Source organism: Alligator mississippiensis, chromosome 3, assembly GCF_030867095.1.
Source record: "Alligator mississippiensis isolate rAllMis1 chromosome 3, rAllMis1, whole genome shotgun sequence".
Classification (NCBI taxonomy): domain Eukaryota; kingdom Metazoa; phylum Chordata; order Crocodylia; family Alligatoridae; genus Alligator; species Alligator mississippiensis.
The window spans coordinates 153,477,316-153,504,183 of record NC_081826.1 but is presented as its reverse complement, the minus strand read 5'-3'; the positions used below and the strand labels follow the sequence as shown (position 1 = coordinate 153,504,183).

Genomic DNA, 26,868 nt, shown 5'->3' with positions numbered 1-26,868 from the left:
TGCTCAGGATGCTTTGGTGGAATGTGGTATATCTGGTGTTAAAGTTGTAGAATCAGTTATGAAAGGTAGACACTATGTGAGGTCATTCAAGGGATTTCTCATCTTGTCAGAAGTCATACAAAAACTAAAATGGGATACCTTCTGGAAAATCACTCTTTTTGACAAGTATTCTGCAGTCCTTAAAAATGCACAAGAACTGAAGACATCTCTCAGAAATAAGGATGCAAAGACGTCTCAGGACACCTATGAACGCCGTTTACTGATAATTAATTATCTCTATGAAGATTACAAGGCTTTCAGCACTTCCTGTGGCCAGCACCACAACTGAACGAGACCTGGGTGTTGTGATGGACCACAAAATGAACATGAGCCACCAATGCGATGTCATAGCTGGCAGAGCTAAGCAAACACTGACATGCATCTACTGAGGCATCTCAAGCAATGCTAAGGATGTCATCTTTCCGCTCTACTTAGCCTTGGTGAGACTGAAGTTGGAGTTCTGCACCCAGTTCTGGGCACCGCACTTCAGGAAGGATGTGGAGAAGCTTGAGATAGTCCAAAGGAGGGCCACATGCATGATTAGAGGCCTAGAGACCAGGTCATACAAGGAGAGGCTGAAAGACTTGCGCCTGTTCAGCCTGGAGAAGATAAGGCTCAGAGGGGAGTTGGTGGCAGCCTGTAAGTATACCAGGGGTGTATATCAGGGACTGGGGGAGCATCTATTCACCAAGGCCTCCAAGGGGAGGACAAGAAACAATGGGTACAAAGTGAGAGAAGATTGCTTCAGACTAGAGATAAGGAAAAACTTCTTTACAAGTCAAGTGCCGAGGGTTTGGACCAGGCTCCCCCCAGAGGTGGTACAGTCATCCACCCTGCCGATCTTCAAAACGTGTCTTGATGCCCACGTTGCTGAGGTCATCTGACCCCAGCAGTCTTTCCTGCCCAATTGCAGTGGGGATGGACCCCATGATCTGTAAGGTCCCTTCCAGTCCCTAACATCTCCATCCTGAGGGGGACTGAGGTGGTAATCTGCCGCCCCAACCCCTTAGCCCGAGAAGTTTGCTGCTTCCCGGGAGATCACATCTGAGACATTGAGGAGAAGATCCCTAAACTCCTCCAGCCCACTGACCACTATCCCATGCTCCTTATCCATGTGGGCACCAATGACATGGCTCTGAGTGCTCCCAGCTAGGTCATGAGGCACTACAGGGATTTGGGAGCGGGACTTAAGGGTCTGGGGGCACAGGTGGTGTTTTCTTCCATCCTCCCAGTCTCAGGCTATGGGCTAAGGAGGGAGAGGAGGATCCAGGTAGTCAACAAAAGACTGCGGTGCTGGTATCATCAGGAAGGCTTTGGCTTCCATAACCACAGTCTGCTCTTTGGTGAGAGAGGCAGCAAGCTGCTGGGAAGGGACAGTCTCCACCTCTCCCCGCTGGGGAGGAGGCTCTTCTCAGCCAGACTGGCTGACCTGCTCCACCAGGCTTTAAACTAAGCCCACCAGGGGATGGGAGGGACTACTGCCACTGCTGGCCCACTGAGCAACACTTGCAAAGCTGGCAGGCCAAGGCATATAAAGGAACCCACCCCTGCCCCAGCCCTGGAACAATCTGTGGGCAAGACAAGGGCCCCCAAGGGGACACTTGCATGCCTATACACAAATGCCAGGAGCTTGGGGAATAAACAGGAGGAACTTGTCCTCCTGCTAAACTTAAATAACTATGATGTCATAGGGATAATGGAGACCTGTTGGGACTCCACCCATGACTGGGCCACAGATATAGATGGCTATACCCTGTACAGGAGGGATCGAGCGGACAAAAAGGGAAAGGAGAGCTATGTATCCCTGCAAGCTGACATTGGCACCCGCGAGGGATGGCTTGAGACCCTCTGTGTTAAAATCCATGGGGAACACGGCACAGGGGATACTATGGTGGGAGTCTACTACAGACCCCCTACCCAGGGTCAAGACCTTGACCAGGAGTTTGCCACTGAATTAGCTGAGGCCACGCACTCCCGGTACATGATTGTCATGGGAAACTTTAACTACCCAGACATCTCGTGGGAGGAGCGCTCAGCCAAATCCGAGTGGTCGCAAAGCTTTCTCTCATGCGTGGATGACTCTATCTGATGCAGGAAGTCTATGGGCCAACGAGAGGTAAAGTGCTGCTTGACCTCGTACTGGCAACTGGGGACGACCTAATCAGTGACCTAACTATTGAAAGGAAGCTGGGTGACAGTGACCATGAGCTGATCACCTTTACCATCTGTCGTAAAGCTGGCAAGTCAGTCAGTAATGCAGAAGTCCTTGACTTCAGGAAAGCTGACTTTGGCAAGCTCAGGAGGCTTGTCAGTTAAACCCTAAACGGCCACAACCCAAAGGGGAGGGGAGTTCAGGACAAGTGGTTGCTCCTCAAGGGAGCAATCCTGGATGCGCAAGCAAAGTCCATCCCATCTCGGAGGAAAGGCAGCAAACGGGCAAAGAAGCCCCCTTGGCTCTCCAGGGAACTAGCGGACCTCCTGTGTCTTAAAAGGAAGACTTACAAAGGATAGAGGACTGGAACCACCACCAAGGAAGAATACTCTGCTCAGGTCTGGACCTGCAGAGAGCAAACCAGGAAAGCCAAGGCTGCGATGGAACTCCAGCTAGCTATAAATATCAAAGAGAATAAAAAGTCCTTTTTTAGATATGTGGGGAGCCAGAGGAAAAGCAAGGGCAACATTGGACCCCTGTTAAACCAGATGGGACAACTGACAGCTGATGCCCAGGAAAAAGCAAACTTGCTAAATGGGTACTTTGCATCAGTTTTTCACCAGTCCCATGGGACGCCCATGCCCACTGTGGGTCAGGGAGGCCCGGGTGAGGGAGATTCCTTACCCTCCATAGAAGCTGTCCTCATGAAGGAACACCTTGACAAGCTGGATACCTTCAAGTCAGCCGGCCCTGATGGTTTACACCCCAGGGTACTCAAGGAGCTGGCTAGCATCATAGCTCAGCCCCTGGCATGGATCTTCGAGAACTCCTGGTGCTCTGGTGAAGTGCCCAACAATTGGAAGAAGGCTAATGTCATGCCAATCTTCAAGAAAGGGAGGAAAGTGGATCTGGCAAACTACAGGCCCATCAGCCTAACCTCTATCCTGGGGAAGGTCTTGGAAAAGATTATCAAAGAGGCCATCCTTAACAGACTAGCTGATGGCAATATCCTGAGGGATACCCAGCATGGGTTTGTTGCGGGTAGGTCTTGCTTGACCAATCTCATTTCCTTCTACGACCAGGTGACCTATCACCTGGACAAGGGAGAAGAGACTGATGTTGTATATCATGACTTTAAAAAAGCCTTCGATCTGGTATCCCATGATCACTTCTTAGTAAAACTGGCTAACTGTGGCCTCAGCCACACCACGATCTGCTGGCTGGGGAACTGGCCCGATGGTAGGACCCAGAGGGTGGTGGTTGATGGAAGTCAGTCGTTGTGGTGTCCTGTGACCAGTGGGGTCCCTCAGGGCTCTGTCCTAGGGCCTACGCTATTTAACATCTTCATTAATGATGTGGACATTGGTATCAGAAGCGGATTGGCCAAGTTCTCCGATGACACCAAACTCTGGGGTAAAGCATCCACACCTGAGGACAGGAGGGTGATCCAGGCAGACCTTGACAGACTCAGGAAATGGGCAGATGAGAGCCTGATGGTGTTTAACACCGAAAAATGCAAGGTTCTCCACCTTGGGAGGAAAAACCTGCAGCATGCTTATAGACTTGGCAGTGCTTTGCTGGCTAACACTACGAACAAAAGGGACTTGGGGGGTCATGATTGACCACAAGATGAACATGAGCCTGCAGTGCGATGCTGCGGCTAGTAAAGCGACCAAAACGCCGGCTTGCATCTATAAATGCTTCTCAAGCAAATCCAAGGACGTCATTCTCCCATTGTACTCGGCCTTGGTGAGGCCACAGCTGGAGTACTGCGTCCAGTTTTGGGTTCCACAATTCAAAAAGGATGTGGAGAAGCTTGAGAGAGTCCAGAGGAGAGCCACGCACATGATCAGAGGTCAGGAAAACAGGCCTTATGATGAGAGGCTGAGAGTCACGGGACTCTTCGGCCTGGAAGAGCACAGGCTCAGGGGTGATCTGGTGGCCACCTATAAGTTTATCGGGGTGCTCGTCAGGATCTGGGGGAATGTCTGTTCACCAGAGCGCCCCAAGGGATGACAAGATCAAACAGTCATAAACTCTGTTGTGACTGATTCAGGCTGGACATAAGGAAGAACTTCTTTACTCTCCGAGCCCCCAAGGTTTGGAATAGACTGCCACTGGAGGCTGTTCAAACACCCACTTCGAACGCCTTCAAGACACATTTGGATGTTTATCTTGCTGAGATCCTATGATCCCTGCTGAATTCCTGCCCCTGGGGCAGGGGGCTGGACTTGATGATCCTCCAGGGTCCCTTCCAGCCCAAATGTCTATGAAATCTATGAAATCTATGAAACTATGAAATCTGAGATGTGCAAGTATTAGGATGGTTTCTTTGAGATAGCTCAGATGATCAAAAATCTGGTAGCCACTGATAAAGGGGGTGATTGGGAATCACATCTTCAAACTGTACAGAGCCTCCTCTCTACGTTTAGAGAATTTGATGGCATTAATTACTTGTGCCATGCATCTTGGTACCCTGAAAATATGAAAGATCTCCAGGCACGACATGCAGACGTGTACCAAAACATTTTAGATGGCTGTTTTATTGTCTGACAACAGAGCAGGTAATTCTGTGCAATTTCTCCTGATATGAAGCTGGAACAAACTATTCAGAGATCTCAAAAAAGTCCTGGTAGAAGTAATTGGACAGACTGGGCAATATGTTCATTAACAATATTAAAATATGTTAATGAATGGGAACTTGTTTATCATTACATTCTCTCAATAAGCAACACATTCTGAAAATTAACAGGGTCTGACAGAAACCTCCACTCACCATGAGTTGCCTGGGAGTTCGGCCTCAAATATTGAATCACATGTTTCCTGTGTGTTCCAGTTCATGGAAGGGAGAGGGAACCTGTATATGACATTCAGTCAGATGCAACTTTACAATTTCATGAGCAAGTGATGTGTCTTAAGAGAGGTTGCTGAAAGTCTGCTTTCATTCAGAGAACATGCAAAGGATCCTTATATAAAGTTTAGAGATAAATGTTTCATTAAGAAAACAAAGAAGCTTTCGGATACCATTAAGAAGGTAAAATGTCCAGGATTTGTTTCTGATGGAGATAAACAGGTAGAAAAACATAAACCAACTGCAGCATCAGAAAACAAATTCTACTCTGCAGCTGAGAAAACCCTACACAGATTCATAGATTCACAGAAGTTTAGGGCTGGAAGGGGCCTCGTGAGATAGTCGGGTCTATCCCCCCCTACTCTGGTCAAATACCCCAGCAAGGTGTGCATCCACTCCCCTTTTGAAGATCTCCAGGGTAGGTGCTGGCACCCCCCTCCCCCCTGGGAGTCTATTCCAGAGTCTGGTCATATGAACTGTGAAGAAGTTTTTCCTTATATCCAGTCTGAAACCTTCTTCTAGATTATGACCACTGCTCCTGGTTTTCCCCTGAGGCACTTTAGTAAATAGTTATTCACCTAGCCCCTGATGCTCACCCCTGATATATTTGTAAACTGCCACCAAATCCCCCCAAAGTATTCTCTTTTCTAGGCTGACCAGTCCCATATCTGTCAGCCTTTCCTCATACAGCTTGCTTTTCAAACCTCTAATCATACGAGTGGTTCTTCTCTGGACTTTCTCAAGCTTCTCCACATCCTTCTTGAAGTCTGATGCCTGGAACTGGATGCACTACTCCAGCAGCCTCACCAGTGCCAAGCAGAGTGGGAGAATAACTTCCTTAGTTTTGCTTGAGATACATTGGTTGATGCATGCCAGCTTATTGTATGCTCTGTTAACTGTAGCATCACACTGGTGGCTCATATTCATTTTACAGTCAATTTTGATCCTCAGGTCCCTTTTGGACGTGGTGCTAGCTAGTGTAACACCACTGAGCCTGTTGGTTTGTTGCAGATTTTTCCGCCCCAGATGGAGCACTTTAAGCTTCTCAGTGTTGAACAGCATCTGGTTCTGGTCCTTCCATCTAACTAATCTGTCTAGGTCCACCTGGATTATTGGCCTACCCTGAAGCATGGCTGCACTTCCCCACAGCTTAATGTCATCAGTGAACTTTGCCAGTGTGCTCTTCACCCCCACATCCAGATCATTGATGAAGCTGTTGAAAAGCACTGGTACAAGTACTGAACCCTGGGTGACCCCACTGGCTACTTTCCACCAGGTCAGCACAGATCTGTCTGTTAGTGCTCTCTGGGTCTGACCCCACAGCCAGTTTCCCACCCATCTGACTGTTGAATTCTTGAGCCCATAGTCCCCTAGTTTTACCTCAAAAGCTTCATGGGACACCAAGTCAAAGTCCAAGTAAATGATGTCAACCTCATCTCCCTTATCCAGGTGGTGAGTAACTTGGTCGTAGAAGCAGATGAGGTTAGTCAGACATGACCTACCCTACACATAGCAAAGGATTGAGGAGAGCCTGTTAAAAACATACTGGGTGCATCTACACATGATGCTACATTGCTATAGTGATGTGCTACGGCAACATAACTCGTCACTATGGCATCAACGGGCACATACCAGGATGCCAATGCTACATTACTGTAACAATGAGCTACCTTACTATATCATGTCGCTACGGTGACATAGCTGCTAAAAGCAACCGTGCGCCACCAAGACAGCACAGTCTGTACCATCATTTAATACTTCCTAATGGACGTATGCCATTGGGTGAGAGCTCTGATCGGACGTTGGGGCCCCAGGATAAAAGTCTTTGCGAGGTTGGGTGTATGGGCGAGGATCAGTATGCCGTTTTTGTTCTAAATTTTGAATTTTCAAAGCCATTAGGTTAGTCTTAAGTTCTTTTCTTTTTTCCTTTTCCGCCTGCTGTTGTTCCCATAAATCGATACATGCCTGAACAATTTCAGTCATTTGTTTTCCTTCCCAGCCTAGAACCAACTGCTGTAATTTTTCTTGTAACTTCGGCTGTAAATTCTTTACATAGGTGGTAACTATCAACCCTCGCATGTTGTCTGCAGCAGGATCAATGCTGGTATGTCTTTGGATTGCTGCACAAAGTTGATTTTGAAAATCGGCTGGATGCTCATCAGGATTTTGTTTGCAAATTTCTACTTTTGTCCAACCTACATGAGTCTGAGCTACTCTGGTAATGGCGTTTAGCAAAGTAGCTCTAGCATTTTGCAAATTTTGCAGTCCTTGATTTTCTTCATAATTGTAATCATTTTGTGGCCAAGGGGTGCCATCCGGAATATTCCTAGTTTCTGCAATTAGGAGTCGTTTTTGTTCTGGATTTAACAGACTATTTAAGAGCCACTTTACATCAGACACAGTGGGATTGTAAATACTAAAGACCTGCTGCAACTTATCTCTAAAATCAGAAGGGCTTTCTCTGAGTTTTGGAAAGGTATTACAAAAGGTAGTGATATCGCTAGCAGTCCAAGGGACATGAACTACAGTCCGTTGGCCTCCTGGTATTTGAGGCGGGTATTGTCTCAATGGGCAGAGAACAGTTGACTTAAAATACTGCAGGTCTCCGAAGGTGGTCACAATCAATCTTCTTCCCTCTTGGGCATATAGGGTTATTACAGTCTGCCCATTTGAACCTCTTTGGATATTCTTCACCTCGTATAAGGGTCTTAATTCAGACTTTAAATTTTTCTTAACTTCTCGCATACTAGCTAGGTCATCATCATCAGAGTCTAAATTAATTGAAGCTGGGGGGGGAAACAGGCTTGCTGGTGGCTCTGTAGGTGAACAGCTAGCTGCAGCAGCAGGAGGAGTAGGGTTGACTATTTGGGCAGGAGGAGGAGGAACAGGACTAGGTACCCAGGAATCTAGTAGGTCTTCTGTATCTTCTTGGGTGCAGGTACCGTTGGGCGCCGACATAATAGGGTAAAGGTTTTTATATGTTGGAGGGCAATTTGGAGCTGGTGGAATGCTAGGGTTTTTCTCTTTTATAGGAGGCTGAGACAATTTTTCCTCCTTTAATGTAGCCAATTGCCTTTTTAATGTATCCTTAGAGTCTCTGAGACTAGTCTCAATAGACTTTTGTTTTCTTTTTGAAGCTTCATTATCCCATAGGTACCAATATTTCATCTGCTTTGGCTTAGGTATCTCTAAGAATCCCCTCAGGTAATTTAATTTATTGCGATCAAAGGTTCCTTTATCAGGAAACTGTAACCCAGGGTTTTCATAGGTATAACCATTCCAAGCATGTGCCAATTTAACTAAGCACTTTTGCTTCTTTGGACCCAATTTAGTTCCATATTCCTTACACATATACCCCAAAGGTGTTTTTGGGTCTGGGCAAGAGGATCCTTGACCCATTGCCAGGATAATATAACAAAACTAGAAGAGATTTCCTGAGACACAAGAGGAAGGGGAAATGGGTCCATCAGAGCAATGCCCGGTGCCAGAGACACAAAAGGATGCACAAACTGGAACACGAGCCCTTGCTTTCAAGATTGGCTCGCAAGCGGCCAACTTGGGGCGGCTGCCCGTGAACCAGACACAAGGGAAGGACACAAGACAATCTCTCAAATATAAATCAGAGTTATCAGGACAGACAGACTGTTAGAGGAGTGAAGGGATAAACAGAGAAAAGTCTAGGCGTCCCCAGACAAAATCAGAACAGTCTACCTGTCAGGATCCCAAGTCAGTCAGATTCAAATCTTTCAGTCAGTTTCAAATAAAGTATCTTTCAGTCAGTCAGATAAAATAAACTAAGTCTTATACTTATAAAGGTAACGTAGGGAGCGCTTACCACCGAGAAGACGTTACTTGTCCAGGCTAGGGAACACTGAGACCCGTTAAGTGAGATTTTTTTAATTAGGATCTCTTACCTCTGAGTTTTGGCGCCACGGGTGTCAGTTGTGTCCTCAGACTGTTCAAGCTGCCAACTCGGTGTTCCGCTGCATCCCACTGTTGACACCAGAAAACTGTGGGGGAAAACTTCGTCCCCGGGTTTGTTGGGCAGAGGCTGAGACAAACAGGCCAACTGAAGTTTTAAGACTTAGTTTATTAAAGAAAGCATTCCTGGTCAGCGTCCTACATGAATTCAGAATTTTGCCATGAGGTCTGACTCTGAACATAGGCAGTGAGGGGGTAATACAGAAAATGTGACATCATAAGCATAGCAACAGTATAAACCTATCAACATTAGCCATGACGCAGACAAGTCTGCACATGTCTTCAACTTGTTACTGGAGAAAAAAACTAGTTTAAACCAGTCTGTAACAGCAAGGTCATGACCTGGCTACATGACTCGCTCACAAACAAAATGGCAGACTGGAACCATTTTGTTTTTCCCCTTCACAACCATACCTAAAAGTCCCTGCCCAGCACTTACAAGAAGCACAACTTATTTATTGGATGAGGGCAGAGCAGTGCATTATAAATTAACTTAGAAAGGCACAAGCTTTTGTAGGCTACAGCTTACTCAGGCCTCTCTGAATGAGTTAGTCTGTCTTGCCTTCTTGTCAAAGTTCAGACTAACCTGGTAATTGTGCGGGCCGGGTCGGACCCCGGGCCCTTTTCGTCGCTCTGCACGCGGGCTGTGTCCAGCAGCCCTGGCAGGCCGGGTCGGAGAGGGTGGGCGCCGAGCTAGAATTAGGCACAGACACGTAACGGTTGATTTTAAGATTGTTTACTTACACCGAGATGGTCACGGTGCAGGCTGAGAACTTGCTTGAGTTGCGGTTACAACAGAAAACATGAACACACGTGGAGTTTGCTAGGCTCCACGCAGACAGAACACGAACAATCACGTGGAGCTTGCTAGGCTCCACGCAGACAGAACTCCGGATGTCCAGGACAAGCGCGCATAAAACTCGTTGATACGTCTTATAGTAGGCTCCGTTCGAAGACGGGAAGAGGTGGGAGGTGGATCAGGCAGCCAAACTCCTCTGAGCAACACACAGGGTTTCTATTACCCTGCCGCGCACACCCAGAGTCCCCACGAGATGGATGTGGAGTCCTCTTCGGCTTGGGCGGAAACTGCTCAAGCCTCTTATATGGCTAGCAGGCCAATCGCTAGCCGCCACGTGTGAATAATTTAGCACTAGCCAATTGCGGGGCACGAATTTGCATACGACGAGCAGGAACTCTTTGCACCGTGCATTTCTGTGTTGCAAAGAAAATGCACCCTGCAAAGACAGCTGCAAAGTGGTGGGAACACTCCTTTGCACGCAGGTTCTCTGCGCAGCAGAACTCCTCCGTGCAATGAAGCCGTAAACCCACGGGGATAATTCTTAGTGCCGAAGCACACACAAAAAATCAGACCTTTGGGTCATGACAGTAATTACTTCTCTTTATTTATTGAATGTTAACATCCATTGTCTCTTCCAACTATAAAGCTGGTCCTGTGGCATGATCACAGAATCCGGGCCCTCTACACCCATTAGACTAGGTGGGACACCATACGAGGTGGACTCTAATAAATGTGGGACAATCCCTGGGAGTGGGAGCCAGATTACAACCCACATTATGACTTCATGTGTCTGTCTCCCTCATGCCACATGGTGTCAGAAGTGGGCCTGATTCCTCTCTTTGGTGCAGGGGAAGGGAAAAAGAGGAGCCCCAAACTGCAGGAGTGCAAATAGTCTCTCCCTGACTCCCTACGTGCACTACAGCTGGGAGGAGACAGGCTGAAAGCCCAGTGCAGCTATGGAGGCTGTAACACAGATGGCTCTGCTAGAGAAGTTTGACTATGGGAATGCAAGCAGTTGGTCTTGCTGAATCAGAGCATTTGAGTGGTTCTGTATGGCTCCAGATGTATCAGAAAGAACATAGGAATACTAGGTAAATGCCCTTATCTTTGCCATGGAAAAGCTAAAGATGATAGTGTATGTGCCCCCCCCCCGGGCCCCCTTTTACTGAAGAGGAAAAGAAAGACTACAAAAAAGTGAAAGAGGCTTTTGATGCCTATTTCATAGGGAAAATAAATATTATGTACAATGGGCCAAATTTAACGCGAGATACCAGGAACCAGAGGAAACAGTTACATCTTTTATTACTTGAGTTCATGCTCTTGCTGAACACTGAAGTTATGGAGTTTTGAAAGCACAACTCATAAGAGGGGACTATTTCAAGCATCAGAAGTGTAAGCTTCTCAGTACAACTACAGTTAGATCCAAAATTCATGCTAGCAAAAGCCATAACAAAAGTTAAGATGAAAAACACAATGAAAAAACAGCAGTATCTATTGTGAGGTACTAGGAAAATGCACATTAGTCTGTCTTAATGCACGTTAACTAAAGTGCACACTTTTTAAGTGACGCTAAATGCACATGGCCATGTATAGACGAAGCGAGAGGCATGTTTGCATGACACTTTAAAATGGGCTAAATGCTTTTGCACTGCTTTAACGGTATCAGTGTTTGCATACCTCGGCTGCGGATTGCACATTAATTCCAGCTGCTATAGGAAATTTGGCAGCATAACACGCCTTAAATGACTTGGGGCACAGCAAACTAAAAATCCTTCGAGGAGTTTTAGTTTTGCTTCCTGTACAGGCGCAGAGTGAAGCACCAGGCTCTGTGCAGCTCCACGGCTCTGCAGGAAGCCCTGCAGGCAGCCTGACAGCAGCCCAGGAAAGCAGTTCTGCCCAAGAAAAGCAGCAAGCCTGATCTTTTTTTTTTCTTCCTCCCCTGGAGCCTTCCTGCCTGCCTGAGCTGCACGGGGGCCTGGTGCTTCCCTCCACAGCTGCAGTGCCCCCCGTGACTGCCTGAGTTGGGTGCCTGCAGGCAGGTGTCACCTCGGGGCTGCAGCTGCTGCAGAGGGAAGCACCAGCCCCCCTCGCAGCCCAGGGACCGCTCCACCTGCCAGCAGCTCACCCTCCCCACTGGAGAGGCAGGTAAGTCAGCAGGGTGTCAGCCCTAAATTGAAGCGGTATTTTTTTAAAACCCACCACTTTAATTTAGGGCCCCTGTTTCATCGACACACACCCCATTAGCCTATTTTAATGCACATTAAATAAAAGGCATGATTTTTTACGTGATGCTTTAATAACCATTAAAATAAGCTAATGTGTATTAAAGCACGCATGTAGGTGCACCCACAGTGTACCTAAAACTTCACCAGGTAGGACTGATATAGGAAGGACACAAGAACTAAGAAGAGAAGGGACCTTCACATCTAAGATACAGTATAAAAATAGAGCAAAACTGAGGCAAAACCAACCAAGAAACATCATCAGAGAAAGCAGTAAATGGTGTGGCAATTGTGGCAAAACACCAAGCCATCATTGACACCATCATACTACAGGTCCAATAAAAATTATCCTTCCCCTTGCATTTTTCCTGGGCCATCATGGCTACAACAGCACTACAACACTGCTAGATCTTACAGGTCATATATGAAGTGAGCTAACAATCTAGTTCCAGTTCCTAGCACAGCTTGGAAGGTACTGTTCATAACCTGCGCTCCTAATGGCATCCTTGGCAGAGAATGAGTTTGAATGTGAATTCCCCTTGGAGTAGACCCTCTTGCAGATTACTAGAGAACTGAAGTGAAATTAGCAGTTCCCCAGTCCAAGCTGTCGCTGCTCTAGGGGCAAGCAAACAGGGGGCAGGACAGGGTGTTTGTGTCACACCAAGAGTGTCAGTCAGCATACTTAACAAGAATTACATTCTCTTACTTCAGAAGTGCAAAGATGGTTTAATTCACAGAAATTAAGTTGTGATGTATCTAACGACTACCTCAAAGTGGGTGTGTCTACACATGCATTAATGTCCTTTTCCTAATGTGCATTACATTTAATACTTCCAATATGAGGTGCTAAATAAATGTGCATTAGACTACCCTAATGCACAGTACGAAAAGTTTACATTTTTAAGTGGCATATTTTACTGGGCTTTTGCATAATTGCACTTCTTTTTAAGTGACACTTTAATGCACAGTAAAATAGGCTACTGCACATTAAAGTACACATAAAGATGCACCCAGTAGGCAGTAAACTACAATACTTTTGGATTTAAGTCCAAGAACCTTATGTGTTGGTCAAATGGGAACAATATCAAATGACTTCCCATCCATATCAAGCACATCATGTATTTGATTGGGAAAGCAAAGCTAGAATTAAAATAGCCATTGTTCCTCATCCCATGACCCCCAAGCACTTTACTGCAGGTAAGCAGGCATTATAGCCTCAATTTCATTGACTGGTAGCCAAATAGAACAACATTTTAAGGAGTCTGTCACTAGAAGAGCTGGAAACAGACCTGAGGTCTAAGTTGTAGCCCTGTGCCTAAATTTCAAGCTTCCATCCAGAGTCTCAGGAATATGAATTAGACCTACCTAAGCTAAAGCTAAGGCAGGTAATTCTCCCTGCTTATGTACAATAACCACTGCAATATTTGTCAAGGGCAGCTCAAAATGAGTCTATATTTAGTGGCTTTCAAAGACCTTTGTGAATAAGCACAGAACTTGATTGTTAGCTGGGCAGCAGGGAACTTAATGCCTGATGGAGGAGACTATTTAGAGATCTTATACTGTACCTCCTCCTGCTGAGTTAGCACTAGCTGCTAAATCTGAGCTGGCCCAGCAATCACAGTAAATCCTAGAGTAGTTTATCCAATGCTTGTTCTGATAAATAAAGGCATGAAGAGGGGTCAGTTTGCCATAATAACAATGAGCATTGATTTTTCTATGTTCTTGCCTTCTGCTTGCTGTCAGCTGTCTTATCCATCTCCTTCTGCAGACAATGTGATTCTTGGTTTTAGTATGACTATTTTACATGGTTCTTGATGAAATTGTCAAATTTAAATGACTTGGAAATGTGCCCTGAGGTATTTCTAGACTCATATCTCCTTTTCTATGCCAAAGGTGCTCTGACATGGTATTTTTACATTGATCTATTAGTGTAATTCTTTTTTTCCTTACTGAAAACAGTAAACAGTGCAGTGACAGATGTTACAGCCACAAACCAAAATCTTGTGTTGTGATTAGCTATTATTAGTGCATCTCTAATCCCAGTGGGATTAAGTGTCACCTAAGTATTGCTTCAAATGTCACCTATGTCTTGTGGGAACATAAACTATTTTTTGTTGTTGTGTTAAAATCAGGCTAACCGCTAAGTGGTCACAAATCCTTCTGATTTACAGGAAATACAGAAAGCTTACTCTTCTGTAAGCAGTCATTTTATTTGTATTAGAAGACAACAATTATAAGGTTATTTATTTGTATTTGTCCAGCTCTAAAGCTCTAAAGCTGACATCCTTCCAAAAGCTGTTACAAAATTTTTAAATCATAGTTTCAGTGGTCCCATGGTTAAATGACAAAAAACTATATAAACAGACTATAAACATTTGACAACTGTTTGTTGATAAATCAGTTAAGCACTGTGGCAGAAAATTAAAATGTCTTGTTATGGCTCCAGTGTAAGTTTGAGCCCATGTTGAAGTGGGGTTATCTGTCCATTCACACTGGGGAGTCAAAAGCAGCCAGATATAATGTTGGCTGCATTACTTTTGTGTACTATTGGTGACAGAAACTGGCCTGCCTTTGGTATGTTAGCCCAATGAGCCACTAGGCTTAGAGGGACCTTTGACACCATTTAAAAGACAAATGAAATACAGTCAGTGGAGGATGCGAGGGAGAGTATTGCTTCCTCTAGGAAGCTGGCTGAGCATGGTTTTTATCATGGTGGGCAGTCATATGCCTGAAGTAACAAAGCTTTTTTTTGTTGCTGCTGTCTGAGGGGGCAGCAACTATGTGTCCCGTTGATTTACAAAAAGACACGGTACATATATAGTAGCTTAGATCACTGACAGCTGTAGCTGAAGGATTTTCTCAGTGGACCACTATTTGGTACCCTTCTAGAAAAACAATCTGAGTTTTAAACTGGTATTTGGTTCTAGCAGTACCTGTAGGCTGAAGTCAGTACTTGGGGTGGTGAGAGAGAAAAGGGTTTTGTGCTTTTGAATGTGCTGTACATATACAATATAATCAGCAGCAGCAGCAAACACTCACGGTCAAAGATGATTGTCATCCACGATTGCCTTATCTGTGAGTCCAAAGATGGTGGATGAGGCCTATCTGGGATTGATAGACTCTGTTTCAGCTCAGGCACATGTTTCCACATGGTGTGGGTGGTTCTGGGTTCTTGGTTCAGTCTGTGACACGCTATGTCTGCCACTTCCAGTTTTCCATCTCCTGTTGTCATCATAAGGTTTCAAAGTAGTGAAATCCTTGTAAAAAACTCTTCCTCCATTTGCGGTGGTTCTGGGTGATAGTCTCCCACAAATTCATATCAATGGTGCATTTTGTTTAAGTTGGCCTTGAGGACATCCTTGAAGTGCTTTCTCTGCCCTGCTCTTGAGTGTATGCATTGACTGAGCTGAGAGCATAAAACTCTTGAGCGTACACCTTGGGAAAATAAGGCTTGCTTCAGGAGTCTGGAGTTGGACATCTAAATGATGTGGCCAGTGAAGTTGATGTCAGAGGATCATTGCCTCAATGCTTGTGGTGTTTGCTTGAAAGAGGATGCTAATGTTGGTGTGTCTGTCTACCCATTGGATTTGAAGAATCTTCTGCAGGAGCAACTAGAGGTGTCTCCTGTATGTTGTCCACATCTCGGCTCCATACAGTAAAGAGGGGATCATGACTGCTTAACAAACAATTGGTTCTGATGTCATGATCTTCAAACACCTGTTTCCTCAGGTGTTCCAAGGCTGCATTACACATTTGAGGTGCTGTTGGACTTCTTTATCTATGTCAGCCTTCTGTGAGAGGTGGCTTCCAAGGTATGGGAAATACTCAACATTCTCCAGACTCTCACCTTGAAATTGAATTACTAGAGCTCCGTACTGCTCATTGGACATGTCTGCACATACTATTAATGCACTAAAAGCTTATGGCACAGTAATCTTTCCCTGGAAGTGTATCGACACATCTCCTGCCCTGCTCTGCTCTCATATGGCAGCTAGGAGGAGCTCTAGGCTCTCCTGGGTGCCAGCTCTGGGCTGGCAGGGGGCACTGGAGTCAGCCCTGGGCTCCTTGGAGTGGGATGAGTTGTCCCACCTCTGGAGCAGCTCCCTCTCACCTCACACCCCTGCCCTGGGCAGCTGTATACTGCTGGGCCCCTGCTCTGAGATTGGAGCAGAGGCTGGGACAACATCCTGTCCCAGCAGCTGCCTGCTACTGGGCAGGGGACATGTCCCAGCCCTAGCTCTGATTTTGGAGCTGAACCCCAGCAGCTGCCTGCTGTCAGGGCAGGGGACAATGCCCCAGCCCCTACTTCAAGATCAGAGCAGGGGCCAGGCAGCTGCTGGGGCAGGTGATGATTTCCCAGCCCCAGTTGGCCAATCAGAGTGGTGGCTGGGAAGTAGGCAGCTGTACAGGGAGAGAAGACAGCTCCCCCACTCCCTGCTGCCTGGGCTAACTGGAAGCAATTTGCTTCTGATTAGCTGTCTATACATGTGCTACTGCATGGTAAATCTACCTGTATTTACAGGCAGTAGAAAACCATGCAGTAGACTAATCTACTGCACAGTAGCTGCTGTGCATGGTTACACAGTGACACTTTACTGCATAGTAGATTAGTCTACTGCACAGTAAAGCATCTCATGTAGACAGGCCCATTAAGAGCTTGTTGATGGAGGACCTTAGTCTTCTGAATGTGAAGTGTCAGTCCCATTTCCTTGTATGCCTTGGTAAAGACAATGACAATTGCCTGAAGGTCTGCTTTTGAGTGAGCACGCACTACAGCAACATCAGTGTACTGGAGCTCGATGATTGAGGTTTGGGTGATCTTGATTTTCGCTCAAGATCAGCTGAGACTAAACCGTTTACCTCTACTCCGACTGGCTCTTGACTAGCAGCTCTCATACAAAAGAGGTTTAATCTTCATTCATTCTGGATGCAGTCCATTGAATCATTGCTCAGAATGTCTACTGTGGATTTGTCTCTGGCCAGGCACTCTGCTGGCTGAACAGAGCCATACTATCATGTCCTCCCTGCTGCCTTTGGAGTGGTTTGCACCAGTGGGAGACAATGGGAGTATTTTCCTGTGCTCCAAGGAGCAAAGGCTGCTAGTATAATCAAACAGGATGAGGCACAGCCCTGGCAGTGAGCTACAAATAAGATAGCACATGTTGAAGGAGGTTTAGTGTGCTTCAGCTCTCCCTGCTGAGAAGAGTTGAAGCACTGAAGAGGAAATGGACAGAGGCCTCAAGAACTAGTCTCATTCTGATTCAGAGGTTACAATAAATGGCTTCCAGTAGGATTGTGCCCATTCATCAAGCTTAATGGATACAGGGGGTCTGGGCAACATTTGAACAATGGTTAAGGGTTCATCACAATGTCCAGCCCATTGGACCCCTGGCCACAAATGCTGTCATACTTTTCCTGGGATGACTGGTGGAAGTCCTCCCCACAAAGTTTATGAACACTCCAAGTAATCCCCTGAAGTATGTTCCATGTGCCCTTGGGATTTCCTGTTTTAGAAAACAAACCAAATCAAGGCACCGGTAAAAGACTATAGTAAGATCTGAAAGTCATGCTAAGCTGAGGCTTATTCACAGCAGGTAAAACACAAAACACTGATGCTGACTTCACAGTGCAAGCATGGCTCGGCCATCTGAGAAGAAATAACACGGTATCCCTTCCAATTTATCTTCTATATTCATAATAATTTCAAGCCAGCTCCTAGGTGTCTGGTTACTCCTTAAAACCTTATGTTTTTCCTGGTTGTTAATCAGTTTCTTGAGACGTTCCAAACCATATAACCCCTTGTCCTGAAAAAGGTAATTTATTTAGATTGAAACTGTTTAAATGACAGGATTTTCCCTGTCAAATATGGCTTGGGACCCTCTTGATTTACACAGTTAAAAGAATGCTTTGAAGAGTCTGGACTAAAGTTATAAGAAAGCTGTAAAGCAGCAAACAGTGTGATTCAAGAGGGAGAAATCTCTCTGACACCATCCGCTGTTGTTCTTGAGAAGCTGGGATAAACAGATCATCTCTTTTGGTCACCTGTTTAACCTTCAACGATCATGCTAGGCACTTTGCCTGTCAACAAAATACCTGAGTGCCTTGGAATGATGAGATCCCAGCTCTCCTCTCTCTCTCCCTCCCTCCCTCCCTCCTTCTCTCTCTTTCTCTTTTTTTCTCTAGGCATAGGTTTCTGAACCTGAATTTTATTAGTTAAGCTTGAGCTAGGTTCCCCCAAATATTCAATTGAACCAGGGTAATATTGTAATTGTTTTTGCTTGCTTTTCCTTGCATGGCTATTACTACTAGTGCCATCATAAATTTCATATACTTAGGAATAAATAACTTTTATAGTTAAACTGGTGGTAACTGGGTGTATTTTTCCTTCTTTACTCCTTTCCCACTTGCTCTGCAGCAACGCCTCTTTTCCCTAAGCCAAAGATCCCTTTAAAGCCCCAAAATACTGTGGGTTCACTCATCAAGAGGCTATCACCACTAGGACAGTTAGGGCAAAAGATTGGGACATGCTGAGTTTGAGACACATAAGGGGATCAGCCTATATAGGCTGATTGACCCAGTTTGGCTCAGACATGCCCTAATGAACTGAATGCTGGACCATGAGGGTGTCAGCTGGACACCCAGCCAGATTCAGGGGTATTCTGTTTACCTGTGTCTGACTGCATGTTATTGTTATGTTAATGAACTGATTCCTGGCATATGAGGGTGTCAGCCTGCATATGCTGGCTGGGTCAGGAGTGTCACATTAATCTGTATGTGTGTGTATGTATTTGACTGATTTGGTGGTTGAAGGAACCCAGCCCCACTTGAGTCCTGCAAGATAGCTCCATTGGAGGTGAGGACTTGCAGAAGGGAGAGATACAGCTCCATATAGAAACAGAAGGAACACAAGCAGCACTTCGATAGAATTACAGAGACCCCAGAAACATACCCTTAATAAATGAGCACACCCCAAAGTGACGGGCAAATCTGGTAACAGCTTGTGGATGGGAATTGCAGGAGGCAGTGGGAGACAATAAGGAAGGAAGGCGCAGGTTCGAATACAACAATTTTATTATGTTGGTTTGGGATTAATCTGAGTTGCTTTAAAGCACAGCCTCATCAGGTGTAGAGCTCCAAGAGAGACACCTGGGGGAAGAAAAGAGACATAGCATTGGTACTACTGGAAGTGTCTGGAGTCTGGCCGGACAGTGAGAGAATAGTGTGTTTCAATATATGTCAGTGGACAGGAAATCCAGAAAAACCAACACAGACATGGAGAGAGATCCTGGGGCAAAGTCCATATTTTTAGACTCACTGTTTTGAGTCTTAGATGATAATGCAAACATCCATCAGCTTTGTGAACCTAAGAATATCTTCTGTCCAGGTGATTGGGCAAGTCTGGTCACATGCATATGCTTAATATAAGTCTAATGCAAGAGGTTCTGATTTAACTCTGCATTTGCTTAATGTACATCTAAAGTGGCCAGAAGAGTTGAATACGGCAAAAGTAGTTTCTAGTTGCTTCAGCAGACTTCTGTGCCCTCTGGACTTTTTTTTTCCCCAATTATGTAAATGCTCTATTTGTATTAGTATAGAAGGCAGATGCATGTGTGTGAGGATTACTATTGGTGTTTACATAACGGATTATCCAAGATTAAGTGTTTTGTGCAGGCGTATGAGTGAAAATAACCAATTAGTGACTTTGCAGACTTATTATTTAAAGGCAGCTAGAAGGTAGTTCATACAAAAACTCTTCCACTAACCGCAACCTAAAGACCAAGATAGAGTAAAGTAGAAGAGGTCCAGCTATCCCAGCAGGTACGTCCCTTTCAGTAGAGAAAAATCAGGTAAATATCTCAACAAACAGTATTTCCTTTCAGGCCTTTCAGCCTTTTGCACATGAGGTGCGCATTATTTAAGAAAATTATAAATAACAATTGCTGATATTAGCACGTGTATGGTTTAAGATGGAGAAGAGTAGTTGCTTAGTTATTTAGGACCATCTTTTTGGTAGCTCAGGCTCAATATGGACAATACTGTAAAACTTAAAATGTTTAAATAAATTAGCTAGGTGTTTTGTTGGATATTAAGGGTTGAATTTCCTGGAAAACTATTGTACCTACACAATCTTGTGACATAGCGCATTAGAATATAGATGAGCTGGATTTTGCTATGAACTGGATGCACACAGGAACAGGCAGCCAAGTTTGTGGCAATGTCTAATGGCAAGCCAACAATCCACCAGTTGAATATTATTCTTCGAATTTGGGAATTGATGTGTATGAGAAACTATTCAAATGTGAAATGTGTTTTGCCTTTATAATATGCAATTAAGAAATGATTAGGTCATGAAGACTCAATCAAAGGTAATGATCATGCTGTTTGGTGCTGCTAGATACCTAAAAACAACTTAACTCTAACAAATGAAGCTTCACTAAAGCACACTTTATTGCCAAAACAAAAATTCAATGAAAACAGAAAAATATTGTTAAGTCTATTCTATGTTTGGTCAAAATGTATATTTATAAAATATAACTGGCCTATATTTGCTTGCAGTATTGTGGCAAGCAAATTCTATGTTTGGCAAATCAATCATAGTTGCTCAGACAAGGTAGCTGGATTTGACTGGGGCATTTAAAATTGCCCAGGTTTTTTAAAGAAGCATTTATTCAGTACTTTTTATAATATGAAAGGAAACTAGCATAAATGTAAAGCATGTAGTTGTAGGTATAGCACTATCTGTTTATACTTGCTACATACAATTAACAAGGTTTTGTTTTTATTTATTTAATTTTTTATTTAATTAATAGCATATCTTCTGTTTTATAGTATTCATATATGGCTGCCTCTTAATGCAGGCAAAAAACTTAAATGCACATGCATACAGACTCAAGAGAAAAAGAAATTCTCTAAAATGTACGCAATTTTAATAGAGAAAGGTATAGATAGACTAGACAAATGAAACCTTGGGGAAGACTAGACAAATTAGACAAATGAAGACTGGGGAAAGAGACATGGGCAAAAAACTGAGGTGGAACAATGGAGACAAATATGGAAACAGGGTTATTAATCTTAATGTGTTTTACACAAAAAAACTTTTTATAAAATATTCCACAGATGATACCTATCTCCAGCCATGATCCAACACATTTTTCTTATGGTGGTGCATCATGTTGGAGAGGCTGTGGAGAAAGAGGCTACTCTTTTATGTGGTGTTTGTGCCTAGAGGTCCAAATATTATGGGGGTGAAGCGACCAGAATAATAATTATTGTTGTGGATAGTATTTTGCTTTGGATCCATTAATTTGTCTATTGAATGCTCTAGTAAAAGAAGTTTATTTTGTGTAGAATGAAAAGCAGACATCTTCCTTGTTTTTAGCTGCTAGATTATGTATTGCTCAAATATAGAAAGTGGTTAGCCATTTTACTCTGAAGTCAGGCAGAAGGCAGGTTTGAGTGGCACCAGAACTAGTTAGTCTTTAAGGTGTTACTCTGCCCTGTCTTCCAATGTGGTGGTGATGGAGAAATTGTTCTATCATATTAGATTTTTAGCAATGTGACAAAAGAGGGGTAGATATTTAAAAATATAGGTTCCATTCTGGACCTATACAGAGGACAAACATTCACTAATCAGTAAGCCAGCGCATCAATGCAGAATTCTTGAATATTACTGAATGTTACTGGATGTTATACATACACACACACACACACACACATACACTCATTATATTGACAGTGGAGGTGGTAGTTTATAAGAATTTTTGTTTTCCTTTGTAAAGATTACAAAGATGGTTAGTTGGGTTAACCTGAAGCCAGGCAGAAGGGAGGGCAGGGAATCGCCTTTGGGCTCAGGCAGACATTTTTCTAGTGTTAAATTTGTAGCACTGTAAAAAACACGGTGTTATGGGCAGGCACACAAGCACAGCCTGGCTAAAGCAAGACAGTTAGCACAAAGGCATGCTGTCTGGCTAGGGAGTGACAAAGGGCTTTCTCCCAAGACAGTCTGTCATTGAGTTGGACAAGCTCACCAACAGTCTTGCCTGATCAACTATTGCCATCATGGCAATAGCTGATAGGGACCAGAGACTGCTGGCTATTTCCAGTCTCAGGCTGCCTGCCAGTCCCTCAGGTAGGCAGGAGACCCCAGTGCTTTTTCCAGAGCTCCAGCTGGGCAGGTGGCAGCTCTGTTCACTGCTCCCCACCCTGCAGGAACTGGACCGGTTCTGGGGACCCCGTGGCTAAAACATTGCCTCTTGCTGATATTCTGGCTACAGGGGCAGAGCCTTTTTCTGTGGCTATCAGAGCACAGGAAAGAGCAGGGCTGGCTGAAATATGGCCTGACAAATTATTTTACCCAACCCGCAGCTGGTCCACTGAAGGAGAATTTTATCCAGCCCGCAGTTGCCCTGGCTTTTGGTGCCTCTCACCCTTCTCACTTCCCCATGGCAGCCAGCTGCAGCAGCAGCAGCCACTCCCCTCCCCTCCCCTCCTTGGCCAGCCTTCCCTGTCCCACCCTCCAGCCCCCAGTGTAAGCTCTGAAGCAGGGGGTGTTGAGCTCCTGGTCAGGTTTCTGAGGCTGTCTGTATGCCACTCCGACCCTGCGCCTGGCAAGTCAAAGCTCAGGTAAGGTTCTCCCTGCTGCTGGGGCAGGAGATGCAGGGGGAAGAGGGCCAGGAGCAGTGGGTTATCTGGGCTCTGCTTGGGCAGGGTCTGGTAGGGTGTAACAAGTGGGTGTTCCAGGGCCAGTCCAATTGCTGGCCTATTCACTTGTCTCAGGGCTAACCGCCCACCTACCTCACCTGCCATGCCTTTGATGATATGAATTAGAAGATGATAACAAGGCGGGAGGCTGCCCATTTACTTGCCCTGATGCCAAGGGCCTATACACAGCTCTGACCTTCCCTATACCATGTCCCATGCCTCGCAGATGATATCAATATTACTCCAGTGCCTCACACTGGGATCCGCACTCCCATGCCCTCCTACTGAGCCCCTCACACCAGTGCCTCACGTCAGGACTCTTGACCCCTATGACCTCGCACTGAGACTCCTAATTACTCCCACTGGGGGCTCCCAGCCCATCCCTTCTTAGGCACCCTGCCTGGCATTGGACACTCTTGATCCCCTCACAGGACCCTCTTGGTCCCCTCACACCCCCACACAGGAGCCTCATCCCATGCCCAGCACCGGGCTTCAATCCCCTGCCCAACACTGGGCCTCAATTCCCTTAATCTGTTTACCCAAGGAGCCTCACATCTAGCTCCCTCATAGGCTTAGGGCCCCACCCCCTGGAGCCTCACATCCAGCTCCTTAATGCAACTCAAGACTTGCAGTGAGCCTGGACGCTGCCTCACGTCCCTTCCTGACCCGGGCTCTGGCTCAGGACAATCAGTTGCGCTGATTGGGAGTGCAGCCACCTGCAGACTGCTCTGCTGTCTGCCCCAGCCTCTGGAAGTAATAGAGCACAACTTGTGCTCTGTTACATAGGGGCATGGGCATCGATGCCATGCTGTGTTCATGTGGACCGCTTTGGGCTCTCCCACATGGACATAGCTGGAGCAGCTGGTATGGCTCCTGCCCGACCTTGAGTTCCTGGCCTGTGGCAGGAGCCGAGCCAGCTGCACCCACTTGGCCCAAAGTGGCATGCAGCAACACAGCATGGCACCAGCCTGACCATCTGCTAGGGACTCCAGGCAGGGAAGGGGGTGCAGAGAGAAGTGGGGAACACAGCACAACACCAGCCTGGCCAGGTTTGGATAACCCACAGCTCCCAGTCCCCTTCTCCCTGAACTCCTTCCTGCACCCCAAGTCCCTAGCATGCAGCCAGGCTGGTGCCATGCTATGCTCCTGCATGCTAGCTCAGGTCATGCCGGTTTAGCTGATGTGGCTCCTGCATGACTCAGCTGTGTGCTGGGGACTTAGGGACGGGGGAGGAAGTTCAGGGAGAAGGGTGTTGGGAGCTGCGGGTCATCCAGGCCCAGCTGGGCCAGTGCCATGCTGTATTTCCCCACTTCTCTCTGCCTTGAGTCCCCAGCATGTGGCCGGGTCGGGCAGGAGCAATGCCAGCTGCACTTACATGACCCAAGTCAGCGCATGGGAATATAGCATGGCACCAGCCTGGTTGCATGCCAGGGACTTGGAGCAGGAGGGGGATACAGGGAGAAGGGGGGAACAAAGGTTAGGTTCCCCAAACCTTTGTTCTCGTTGTGCAGTGATAGGCAATTATTTGGGCTGGAGAACCACTTAGGGAGTTTTGGTGAGCTATTGCAAGGGGGCAGTGCTGACCTGGCCTGTGACAGTTCATCCAAACTCCCTAAATGTTCCTACGGCCAAATAATTGCCAACCCCTGGGCAAGAGTGTGTTCGGGGAGCCCCAACCCATGGCCAGAACACCAGGCAGGGGGCAGCAGCATGCCCTGACAGAGCCCCCCTTACTAGATGCCAGTGATCAGCTGATTGACAGGACCAGGAACGGGGCAGTGTGCCCTGACAGCTCCAGAGAGCCAGCAACTCTCCCTCTTTTGGTTTCCACGGAGCCATACTCTTACAGTGGAGGAGGGTGAGAGGACTTGGATCTGTGATAGGAATGTCTGTCTAGATGTTAAATTAATGACAGAAAACCTTCCTGCCACAAAGAAGTTGCTGTTTTACACAGCAACTTTTTAGTGATGGATCTGATATTTTTGGGACAGGTCTACTATTTTTTTCCTATGACAAACAGCTTGACTATCTGGCTGGTTGAGTTTCTTCATGGGAAACTGTTATACAGAGCATGAGAAATCTAATGTCTTCCAGGACCCTAACAGACTGATTGGTTCACACCTTATTCGTTAGTCTATCTAAAGTACCACCCTGCCCTACCTTTTGCTTTTATAAAGATGTAATAACTTCAACCTCATGCAGTTACTGTGTATCTGTCCAGTGTCGAAGCTTTGTTTCTAGAGTTGCCTGCACACAAAAAAAAGTTTAAAGCCCCGCCCTGAAACATACAGTCCTCCTATCTCATTCACCCCAAATTGGATCTAGCAATAACCACATGAAAATGTAAATTATTTTATTTGTTGAAATTCAAACAAAATGTTGGCTTTGCTCACCCTGTGTCTGATATAATTCATATGTAGTATCTGGATTATGCATGACCTTCCATAATATATTTTTAAATTGTCTATATTAATCAGAATAAGACTCAACATGTTTGCTTTTGTCTTGCAGAATGAAAAAGAAACAGTATATTTTCCTACTCATGCTCCTCTATGCTGTTGAATATTGCTTAGCTCATTCTTGTGCAGTGGATTCTTTCTCTGTGAAAGAGAACTTTGACCGAAAGAGGGTAATTAATACTACTTCATCTACAGGAAGTAATTTGTAGAAGTAATCCAATTTAAATCAGTTTTTTTTATATATGTACTATGCTTATCTGAAAGGTTCCTCGATACAGTATGTTCTGGGTAATTATTAAACATAACAACACTATAATACACACTCTCAAGCACTGTTTCTGTAGTTGAACCACTCCTTTTTTGTTGCTGTTAACTCATGGGATTAACCCCCCGCTGCCATTATATCAGTAAGAAACCAGCCCCCTCTCTCCCCACACTCTGAATCCAGTATTTCAACACACATGACAACTAGACCACCCTGATCCTTTCTGGTAGGGCAGGACATAAATCTAGATACTGCTACTACTAATTTTACCTTATATTATCTGCTGTGTTGTGCATCATCCAAAAGTAATGCTCTTGGTTTACAGGCATTCTGTCATATCTTCATGGATACTGTTCAGGGCTGGCTAACTTCTGGAACTTAATTCTGTTTCTAAACCCATGGTTGAGTCATTCCCCCGAAGGTGAACTATCAGTGCACAGTTAGTGGGAAGCGTAGGGTTCTTTTAGTCTAGGCAGGGAACATGAATGAGAAAACCTGCACTTCCTAGCTGGGGAGTAGCCTTTCTCAGGTTCCTCCAGCCTGCACTCACTTAGCATAGCCCCATTGACATCAGTCAGCTCTTAATGTGAAATCTGCAGCATCTGCCTGAGCTATGGTAGTGAACATGGCTACCTGTATGAAACTGTTACTTTTGACAAGAAAGGTTTGGAATGGGGGTTTGAAAGCGCTTTGGGCACTTGTCTGGAACCGGGGAGAAGAGAAGGTTCAGACTGCTGTTCTGCCACAGACTTCCTGTGTGACTTGGGCATTTTTCTGCTACTTAAAGCTACCACTGTGACCTATTTTTGCCAACTATCTATACTATGTATGACATCCAGCAGCAATTCAGTCTGACCTGGGGAGCTCTGGCTAAACTTCTAGGTAGGAGGTAAATTCCTCCCCCATTTTATCTCCTTGCTCACTCCTCCTTGCAGCATGCCCAGCTCTACAGGCCTTGAGAACAGGAAATTGGCCAGCAGCAAACCCACAGTTCTCTATTCCTGACTTCCAGGGCCAAAAGAGATGACGTACCTCAGCAGGGGTGGTTCCCATTGTTCGGGTTGGCTGAGGGCAACCTCAATATCAACTCTAAATATAGTGCAGCGTACCCTTGTTCTCTTTATGGCTTAGTTTCCAAGCTGTAAAGTGGGGATTATAACACTATCCTGTCTCTCAGTGGTGTTGTGACGATACACACACTGAAGCTGATATAAAGACCCTAGAGTATCTTGGACTGTGGACTGTTCACACCATTTGATAGTCTTTCTCCTCTGCTTCAGTGGGTATAGCATTCAATTTCAGTCAATAATCAGAAAAAAGGACCCTTGGTCTCTGTAAAGCAAGATTAAACAGGTTGCCTACTCTTACTCTGAAGGGAATTCTTCAAGGTCTGTTTTTT

At 45.5% G+C, this 26,868-nt stretch overlaps 1 protein-coding gene across 4 annotated transcripts in view; it reads left to right on the top strand.

Annotated features, from left to right (window-relative positions):
* LOC102563711 (purpurin) overlaps positions 1-26,868 on the top strand; it is a 53,204-nt gene that overhangs the window by 8,130 nt on the left and 18,206 nt on the right. For 2 of the 4 annotated variants that reach the window (XM_059724547.1, XM_019490829.2), the window contains exon 2: positions 25,257-25,374. In XM_059724547.1, coding sequence (XP_059580530.1) covers positions 25,258-25,374 — 117 coding nt within the window. In that variant the 5' untranslated portion in view covers position 25,257. Of the gene's footprint in view, positions 1-19,651; positions 19,892-25,256; positions 25,375-26,868 lie in introns of those variants that run through there. The other 2 variants (XM_019490827.2, XM_006259252.3) reach the window with 2 other exon arrangements.